This window comes from Miniopterus natalensis, chromosome 4 (genome assembly GCF_054644295.1).
Source record: "Miniopterus natalensis isolate mMinNat1 chromosome 4, mMinNat1.hap1, whole genome shotgun sequence".
NCBI lineage: Eukaryota > Metazoa > Chordata > Mammalia > Chiroptera > Miniopteridae > Miniopterus > Miniopterus natalensis.
Window position 1 is genome coordinate 94892246 of NC_142084.1, and position 10690 is coordinate 94902935.

At 45.6% G+C, this 10690-nt stretch overlaps 1 protein-coding gene across 1 annotated transcript; it reads left to right on the plus strand.

The window, feature by feature from the left end:
* The first annotated feature begins 2552 nt into the window (after positions 1 to 2552).
* On the plus strand, positions 2553 to 5328 carry RPL26L1 (ribosomal protein L26 like 1). The gene is made up of 3 exons (XM_016211239.2): positions 2553 to 2844; positions 4136 to 4276; positions 5016 to 5328. The coding sequence occupies exons 1-3, from the start codon at positions 2677 to 2679 to the stop codon at positions 5142 to 5144; spliced, it is 438 nt and encodes a 145-aa protein (XP_016066725.1). The 5' UTR covers positions 2553 to 2676; the 3' UTR covers positions 5145 to 5328.
* The last annotated feature ends 5362 nt before the right edge of the window (positions 5329 to 10690 follow it).

The following is a 10690-nucleotide window of genomic DNA, read 5'->3' on the forward strand; positions in this document are numbered from 1 at the left end:
TTCCATAAACAAAATGGGATCGTTCTGTTAATATTATTTTATAGTTTACTTTTTCCCTCACGTAATAGATACCTTTCTATGTTAATAACTATGGATCTTACCATCTTTACTGGCAGCAAGATAATAACTATATTGAACACATAATGCTGGGCCATGTCCGTTCTGCGCTCCCATCTCATTTAGAACCTGCTTTCTTACCTGTAAAAGGGACAGCTCAGAGGGTTGTTTAGCAGATTAAGTAAGGTAATGTGTGTAAAGCTGTTAGCACAATATCTGACAGGAACATCTCAGCCTAATAAAAAGAGCAATTATTCATTCATTTAATAAACAGTAATTTCTACCAATTAAGTGCTTGCTTTGTGCCAAGCATTACGCTAAGGGTTGGTTTAATCCTGACACCTAACCGATGAGGTAAATATTATCATTATTCCCATTTCTCAGATGAGGAAAGTGAGTGACCGAGAAAGAGTCTAAATACTTTATCCAAAGCTGCAGAGCCAGGAAGTGGTGGAGATCCAAACCCAGGCCATCAGAATGCAGGGCTCACGCACTTCTCCACCACATCACCCTCTGCCCTGAGACATAAAAACATCCCCTGGGCAATTCCTTTGTGCCAGGCACGGTGCTAAGGTCCTGGGGCTTCTCTACCAGTCCCTGTGCATGTTTCCAAGGGTGGGCATGAGGCAACATAGTAGCCAATCCCACTAAGTCCATATTAGAGTGACACGGCCTCAGGCTCTCGTCATCTTATCTGACATCACTGCGCCTGTCTTAATTTCACTGAACCTTGGGGGTGGCTGAGGTGGGGTGTAAAGAAATACAGTACCTCCCTGCCCTGTTTGATCATGAAGATGCCCCGATTATCTTGGGTTGTGATGATCTCCCGTACTTGGTTGCCCTTCATCAGTGAGGCTCTGTGCTCCTCGGGGGCAGGGAGCCGATCTCACCCCTCCCCAGACGTCTTTGATCTAGCCCTGCACCGTGGCTCCATGTAGGTGCCAAATAAGTGGTGACTGAACTAATGAGTAAATGGGTGAATGTGTGAGTAAATGAGCAGGTGAGTGAGTTAATGAATGAGTGTGATAAAGGAGTCAATGAATGAACAGAGGAGGAGCCAGTGAGGGAGCGAATGAATGCAGGAAGGAGCGGGCTTGGGTCTGATGAACACTGCAAGACCTGCTCTGAGAACCCTCTGACCGCCCCTGTGAACTCAACCGTAATAGCATCTGCTTCTGTCTTGCCCGTGGGAAGTGACTTCCTCTTTTTTTGGTCCCGTTTTATGAAGATGTAATTGATGTTATATCAGTTGAAGGTGCACAACGTGTTGATTTGTTACTTACGTACTGAGAAATGACATTGGGAGATGGCTGACACAGTAGCGTTAGCTAACATCCCCAGCATCTCGCAAAACTTTTCTTTTCTGGTGAGAACATGTAAAATCTTCCTTTCTTATCTCTCTCCCCCACGTCCACACAATGGACACACAATGCCGTTGTCTCAACAACGTCCACTCGGAGCCCTCTGCCTCCCTGACTTCTGCAAACAGCCCAGGTGCAGCCATCCTCCTAGGGTCCCAAAGCCAGAGGCCTCCAGCACTGACTGCAGGGGGTCTGGAAGGAAACCTAAAGCAGGACCCAGCAAGTCCAGGGAGAAGTCAGCTGCCCTGGCTGACCGTGAGTGTTAGTAAATGCTAACCATGAGTGTTAGTAAATGCTAACCATGAGTGTTAGTAAATACCAGCGTTGAACAATTTCACCACCAGGGGCCAGGCCCACGAATGGAGAGAGCCCGAGAGATGCCCGATCCTGGCAAGACATCCCTCTCTCTGAATTTCAGGGTGCCCATCTGTTGGTGGCACCCACACTCTCCTGTCTGGCATAACGGAGGCGGTCATTGGATGCGAACTGAATGAAAGAATGAATCAGTTCATTCACTGAATGCATCAGTCTGCGGCGTCCCCCGCACAGCGGAGCCTAGATCCCGAGCCCTTTCATTCCCCGGGGCCGCACGGGCAACCACAGCCCCGGCTGCGCGAGTTGGCCTTTTCTGGAGGCGTCTGCGAAGGTTAAAAGACAGACAAACAACAACAAAAACAAAACAACACAAACGGAGACCACAGCCCGAGGGACTGCGATCCCACCCCAAACCGCAGGGGGCGCCGTTCGGCTTCGCTTCGAGGGAGGGGGGCACCGCTTTTTTTCTGCGCTTGCGCGACCAGGGAGCCTCACTTCCTGCCCGGCGCGCGCACCGTGTGGCCACTTCCGGCGCCAGGTAGGTGAGTGAGTAGAAGCTGGCTTTTTCTCCTGACCGTGGAGCCCCCCGCCGCGTAGGACCCTTCCCCGCCTGCCGAGGGGCTTCCCGCCTCCCCGAGGTCTCTCTGCGCGACCCCGGCCGTGCAGCCTTCTCTAGCCCGAGCCCTCCCGCCTTAGTCGGCCGCAGGCGCCGGTGCCGCCGTCTCGCCACGACCCCTCTGGTCAGGCCTGCACCGCCCGCGCCTGCCTTGCTCAGCCCAACACCCAAGCCCCTCACATCGCCCGTTCTCCCCCCGCTGCCCCCATCAGTCGCCTTCTTCCGAGGCCACCTTTTGTAGAGCACTTGCGGGGAGATGGGCAGGCCCTGGCGCCCCACGGAACGCCCCTTGCGTACTTCCCTCGCCGCTGTTTGCAGACGGTCGCCATGAAGTTCAACCCCTTCGTGACCTCGGACCGCAGCAAGAACCGCAAACGCCACTTCAATGCCCCCTCGCACGTGCGCCGGAAGATCATGTCTTCCCCTCTGTCCAAGGAGCTGCGGCAGAAGTACAACGTGCGCTCCATGCCCATCCGAAAGGACGACGAGGTCCAGGTACGTCTCCCGCGGGCTCCAGGTACCCAGGTGCTTAGCGCGCGGGCTCCGCCGTTGCCCGGAAACGCCGGGGGTGCCTGGGCCTCGGGGGGTCATGACCTCACTTGCCCTCAGCACCCTGGCAAGTACTGTGACCCTGCTGATGTGTTAGACCGGAGATGGGGCCCAGACTCACCGGAGAGCACCTGCCCGGCCTAATGAGCAGTCAAGTTCAGTTCTCTAGTAGTAATTTATTCTAAAAAATAGTATGTCAGCCAAGCGACACTCTTGCTTTTTGATTCCATGTGAGAGTCTCTGGTCATATAGAGTGTGGTGGGCTTTCAGTGAAGCGTCGCTGTTCTCTTTTCAACCTGAGCATGGCCTTGGTAAGTAAGCTGAACAATCTAGGTAGACGTTTTAGGAGTATTGAGATTCTGCAGTTCTTTAGATGAGGTATTTCCTCTACGCTGATTAATGAACGTCACCTATGTTGTAGCTCCTGTTTAATAGGCTCTTGCTTTCAGAGAAACCTTAATCTGGTTGAGTTTTGAATAGAGTTGGAGCGTGAGCAGATTTTTGATATGTGAAAATAGCCCATGACATTTTAACTTAACATTAAAATTGTTTTGACTATAGAATATTTGTACTAATTGTAGAAATCTTAAAATTTGGAAGAATTTAAATTTTAAAAATAGTCACCTGTAATCCTACTTCGTGCCTCCTGGCAGCCGTTATCAATGTTTGGATTCATTTCAGTCTCATCATGTTAGGTACCATATACATGAAATATATACATACAAGATTCAGATTCTGACTACATTCTATATATAGCTTTGTATTCTCCTTTTTTCTCTAAAGGTTATATCTTGAGCATTTTCCTAGGTCATAAATTATGTTTTGAAAACATGGGTTTTAAATGGTTGTGTGAGCCTCAGTATATCTTCAACCATTCTTTGTTTACGACTTCAGAGTGACAGTATTTTTTATATAGTTGACATATGGCATTATATTAGTTTTAGGTGTACAGTGGTTTTATCTTTAATCTCAGGATTAGTTCTGTGATGGCCATTCTAGCTCAAGGAGTTTTTTGTTCTTCAGACATGAAAAGGAAAAAATTCAGGTAGAGAAATTCTACCTGCCTTAGAATAACCCAAAGCAGATTTATAACAAAAAATAGCAGACCTTTGACCACCAGGATTTATCTGCTTTTGTACAAAAGTTGTATGTTAGCCTATGCATTCCTGATAGTGTCCTCACTATGATGTTCATGAATTAGAAATGGGGGGGTTCTGTCTTTTGTATTTTCTCTCAGGTGGTTCGAGGACACTACAAAGGTCAGCAGATCGGCAAGGTAGTACAGGTGTACAGAAAGAAATATGTCATCTACATCGAGCGGGTGCAGCGTGAGAAGGCTAATGGCACAACTGTCCACGTGGGCATTCACCCGAGCAAGGTATAGCCCGGGACTGGGCAGTGGTAGCAGCCACGTAGCGTAGTGCAGCTAGTGCAGCTGTTAGATGTTGACGTGTTGGTCCTCTTTACACAGGTGGCCCTAGCAAGGATCCCCTGAGGGAGGTCAGGCAGGCTTGATTGAGGCACTGGCTTAGTGATATCAAGGACCCAGATTCTTTTCTTATCTGTTTTGTCATCCTTGGTGAAGGCTGTCTTCAAGCAGGTAGCAAGGGGATTCCAGGCATTCCAGACCTCACTTCCCTACTAGATGATGTCCAGAGGGAGAACAGAGACCATTTCTTCCTGTGGCCCTCATACCCACCTAGTGGGATATGCTGTTCTTCCCTTGCACCCCCACTTTATATTCTGTATTGTAGGGTCTCTCCCCCAGAGTTTCAAATCCTTAAGGCAGAATAGTTGGGCCCCTACCTCATGATCTCTGCATTACCCAGTAGCTGGCAGGAATGCAGAGGTTTCTTAATGCATTTTGCCAACCAAGGGAGGTATACAAACCAGAAAGATGCTGGTAGCATAATTTTCCCAACTCAAATGATATTTCATATCACTAAACTCTAAATGGTTTCCGAAGTCCTCAGGACTTAGGGGAGTAGGAGGTTGGGTAGCAGAAAAAACCTAAGCTGCGATTGTTGAGGGAACCTCTGCCATACAAATTAACCATGGCTATAAATCCTTTCCACTTAAAAAGCTTAAGGATCTGTTTGTTTTCTCATTCCTAATAGGTGGTTATTACCAGGCTAAAGCTGGACAAAGATCGGAAAAAAATTCTCGAACGCAAAGCCAAGTCTCGACAAGTTGGAAAAGAGAAAGGCAAATATAAGGAAGAACTTATTGAGAAAATGCAGGAGTAAATATAACCTGTTGTGCAACCACAGTGTAGCTGTAGGTTTTTAGCCTGGTGTGTTCTCCTTTGAAACTTTTCAAGGTGTTTCTGGAATATTCCATTTCCTTCCTGGTTTATTATTGATATGTGGCTTTGTAAATCTGTTGTTGTTTTGATTAATTTTATGAATAAAAATTGGAAATGTTTCTTAATTCCAAGTGAACTTTGCATTGTTTTATAGATAACGCCCATCTTATTATCAATTCCCATCTGCTATTTCATATGTTTAATCTGCACACCAGCAGAATAGCAGTGGTCAGATGGCCTTGCTCCTGCCTGGACCCTCATGCTGATGGGGTGGACAGGATAGGGCTGCTCCCTGATACAGGACTTTGTTCCCCTCGGTGGCGGTCATGATGTGAACTGAAACACACAGGCTCCACTGGGCAGCTGGTGTGTTTTGCACACCCATGTCTCAGGTCTGTGGGATTGCCCTCTGACTAGCTTCCTTTCCCTCATGCTCCAACCAAACCAAATGGCGTGCAGCTCCCTAGCTGGGCTGCCCTGCCCAAGGTCTTGACTTTGCAAGTGCCATTTCCATGTGACTAAACTGTCCCTCCTCTCTCCTGGGGCTAACTCAGGAAATTGATGGCCTATAGGCAAGGATCAACTCACAGACAGATTTTGTTTGTCCTGTTGCTTTTCATGATTAAAAAAGTTAATTTCCAACATTTAAAACTTAGATCCACAGAGAAATCCAGGTCTTGTGCTTCCTCTGGCTGCACGGGGCCCTGGTCCTGAACAGCATCAGTTGTGTGGAGCCGGGGGCTGGCTGCTTCCTTTCCAGCTCCCTCCACTCCTGTACCCTAAGTGCCTGGCCCCCACTGGCATCTGAGTTTTAGATTCCACATCTAACTTATAATTACTCTTCAAGATTTAGCTCCAGGGCCACATCTGAAATCCTGCCTTTCCCTTGTGATAATCTGTTGATTAAAATGCATCAGGTAAAACAGAAACTTGTGGGTTAGGATATATCCATCATTTATACAGTATATGAATAAAGTAGGTACCCCACGCAGCAGCTATGCTATTAGCATGCTAAGCTATATGTCCAGTCAGTACAATGAGGTCAACCAGTAAGGTCTGTAGTTTGTTCTCATTTGAGATCTGTCTTTATTCTCAACCAACGCTTAGGACCCCAAAAGTTGCATGAAAGTCAGATTTCATACTAGATTAAGTTTATTTTAAGGATGACATACTTTTTTCTTTTTTTAATTGATTTGAGAGGGAAACATTGATTTGTTCCACTTATTTATGCATTCACTGGTTGATTCTTACATGTGCCCTGAGTGGGGATTGAACTCACAACCTTGGGGTATAGGAATGACACTCACTAACTGAGCTACCCAGCCAGGGCAGGACAACATATTCTGATGCCTGGTGTGAGCCCTAGTCTCCAGCCAATACTGTTAAAAATATATTTCCTAGTAATCAGACTTGGCTTATTTTCAGCAACTCCTTCAATACAAGTGATATAGATAAGCGCTTTGAGAGCTGATTACTTGAGGTACTGCCTGTAAAGCAGAGTTGAGCGAACTGTAGCTATTGTCTTGTAAAGGAGAATGGAAGTGGTTTGCCCATGCAGAGGAAAAAGTTTTTCTCTAGGGAGTTCAGACAAATGCTGGTTCTTGAATGAAGGGGCGGGTTTAAGGGCAGCAGTATTGTGTTTTGGCTGCTGCAGGAAATAGGGGCTGGAGAATGCCAGCTGGGTGGGCCTGCCTATCAAGGCTCAGGCCCTGGGGTTTTAGCGTGTTTCCTGAAATGACTGAATTAAACATTTTCCTGCTGACCTTTTCATCAGATTTGCAGATGTCCATTCACTTGAGTCAGTCCCCTTGTGCTATTTTGGGAAGACTCCAAACTTTGAAACTTCAGACAACTGCTGCTGAATGCCTGCTTTCATGCTGCACTCAGACCTGAGATGTTCAGCCGCAGAGCTGTCATGGGAGATGGGGAGGCAGCGAATCTCCCGACGACCAGACAGAACTCTCCTAACCAGGAGTCCCCCGGACTCTGCTGATGCAGCGGGCATCGAGCAGTTCCCATCTGGTGGTGGCTTGGGTCTTTGTTCATTGTTCTTTTAAATTAGTGTTTTGTAAAGAAGGAATAGTTATATATGGCACAGCATAAAAAGGTACAAAAGGTATACAGTGGAAAGTAAGCTTGCTCATCACTTTGACTTTCAGGCTCTCAATTCTCCCCAGAGGCAGCTACTGTTTCCAGTTTCTTTTGTATCCTTCCAGAAATATTCTATGCAAATACAATTGGGTGTTTACTAAAGTTTGATCCATAAAGAAGTCTTCATGAGGAAGGCAGGTCGTCCAGATTGAAACAATGTGAGGCTGATTTATTGCCTGAACACCTTAATTGAAGTATGAACATGCAGCCCTGGCTGATGCAGCTCACTTGGTTGGAGCACCATCCCATACACCAAAAGGTAGTGGGCTTGATACCTGGTTGGGAGCATGTGGGGGCGGGGGGGGCGGAGCAGTCAATTGGTGTTTCTCACATCAGTGTCTCTCAAAAATAATTACAAATATATAAACATGCACAAATATTAAATAAAGTATTCTTTTCTATTAGAAATAACTGAATCAACTACATCCTAAAACTAGAACTGGTTTTCAGAGGTCTCATCTTACGAAGTAAAGGTCTCTATCTTGTTAAGCAGTGTATAATTTAGGAGGGTTTGCTGGCTTACAGTTTGAAGTAGGAGAGGCAGCATGGCTTAGTGGGAGGAACAGGAGCTACAAAGACTCACATTCAGTCCCAGTCCTGTCGCTTAAAACAGACTTTGGGCAAGTTACAAACAGGAGCCTCTTTCCTAGTACGTAACATGATAATCTGTTAGGTGTTGTGAGCGCTGAATGCCACAGGTGACTCACAACACCCAGCTCAATGGCACGTGGGTGTCACTCAAATGGTAGATGCTGTAATCATTGGTGGCTGCCCACAGCACATGCTCCATATGTATCTGCTGAGCAAGTGAGGAGTGAAGCACGCTGGGGTGTACCACCTTCCAGATCACCTTAGAAAGAGCTTTATGCCTCCATGGCTTTGTGATTCTGTGCACCAGTTTTTATTTCCAGGGCCAGGCTGTGGAAACGGGGGCTCCTCAGGGGTTGCACTGTAGCATTTCGGTGAGCTCTTATTTACTTTTCCCCATTGGGGTTGCCTCTGAGGCTTTTCCTCCAGGAGTGGTTCTCAAGCCTTTTAGTCTCAACACCTGTTTACACATGTCAAAATTATTGAGGACCCCAAAAGCTTACATTTATATGGATTATATCTATCACATAATTTACCATATTAGAAATTAAAACAAAGTCTTAACATTTAAATACATTTAAAAATAATTTTTAAATAATTTTTAAATATAATAAACCCAAAACATATTAACAGAACTTTACATTTTTATATAAAATAACTATCTTTTCCAAAATAAAAAGAGAAGAATGTAAAGAGAAAAATGACATGGTACTATATTGTTGCAATATCCCCTGATGTCTGACCAGTGGATTCCTACAATACTTCTGCATTCAATCTGCCGCAAGATGTTCTGGGTGAAGCCCAGGAAGAAAACTCAGCATCACGCAGATTGATGGTTAGGAAGGAGGCCCCCACGAGTGGCTGGGAGAGTCCTAGTTCCTGGCTTTCCCTACAGTTTTCATTTGGACAGCGTGATAAAGTGTTTTTGACAGATTCACTGGTAGAGGGAGCTATTGGCCAATACTAGATCACAAATATAATATTAAGATTAAGGATTTTTCTCATTTCACAGGATAATATGGACAGAACTGGTGTCTGAACAGCCACTTCCCTGTGCTCCCTGACATCTGCTTCTCAAAAAGGCTGCCAAGAAGGCAAGACAAAAGTTAGGCTTAACTGGATCAACTTAAAAGAAAATACTTTCATTGATTTGAGAAACAGGAAAAAATTCACAATAGTCAAAAAGTGAAAGCACCACAAATATCCATTGACAGGTGAATGGAGAAGCAAAATATGGTCTATACATACAGTAGAATATTATTCAGCCTTGTGACATGTGCTACAGATGGATGAAACTGCAGGACATTATGCTGTGTGTTAAGCCAGACACAACAAGACAAATGCTGTATGATTCTACTCACAGGTATCTAAAGTAGTCAAACTTACAGAAACAGAAATTAGAATGATGGTTGCCAGGGCTGGGGGAGGGGGAGGGGGGAGTTGTTTCATAGGTATGGAAAGTTCTGGAGATTGTGTGTACAACAACGTGAATATACTTAACATTACTGAACTGTACACTTAAGAATGGTTCAGATGGTAAATATTATGTTGTATATATTTTACCACAGTTAAAAATAAATTTAGCCTCGCTGGGTGTGGCTCAGCAGCTGAGCATCCACCTAGGATCCAGGAGATTGATCTCGATTCCCGGTCAGGGCACATGCCCAGGTTTCGGGCTCGATCCCCAGTAGGGGGCATGCAGGAGGCAGCCAATCAGTGACTCTCATCATTGATGTTTCTCTCTCTTTCTCTCCCTTCCTCTCTCTGACATCAATAAAGACATATTTAAAAATAAATAAATAAAATAAATTTAGAGACTTGACTCGGGGTGGTGAACACACAATACACAGTTGATGTGTTTATAGAATTGCACCTGAAACTATATAATTTTATTACCCAGTGTCACCCCAATAAATTCAATTTAAATAAATCAATTAAAAAAAAATAAATGGAAAGAAAGTAGGAGCAAACTTTTTCTCTCATTTAGTTCTGGCTGATCTCACCCCTTCTTCTCTATTCAATTCAGTTGTACAAATGTTTATTGAGCACGTTTTATGTATAAAGTGCCCCTAAGGAGCACAGATCAGTTAAACGGTGCCTGTTTTCAAGGAGTTTGTCCGCTATGAAAAGGCTGGTTAAGATACACAAACAAGCACAATGCCATAGAAGATGCACTAACGGAATGAAACGGGTCTTAGAGAAGGAGGCGCTTGGACTGGAATTTAAGGACAACAGGATTTCTACCAAGGCTGAGTTTTTGGGGAGCAGTATGAGCAGGTAAAGGCTTGGAGTCATGTTTGAAGAGTTGGTACAGAGTTAAAGATTGTCAGTCCAACTTCCCATTTAACTCAAGAGTCCATCCTACCTGATAAAGAAAGAAATCAGGAGTTGAGGCGAGGGGAGGAAGTGTAACTATTGCAGGGAAACACTGGATCTGGTGTACAGATGTTTCCCATCCCGCTTCGGCTGGTGAGCTTCATAAAGCTCCTCGGCCCCTCTGAGACCTGGCTTACTCCCCTGTCCCCAGGTTGACACACGCTGTAACTGACCTACGTGAGGATCCTTGGCAGGCGTCAGGAACCCCAGGTTCATCTCTTTATTCCGGCTAATTCCTACTGTTCCCTCACTGCTCAGCTTGGGACTGGCTGGGGTGGAAAGCCCAACGCTACTGTCCACGCACCTTCGCGCTGCATTGAGCGGCTGAGGCAAGTCCGTCTCACCAGCCTGTGAACCCCAGGAGGGCTTCTG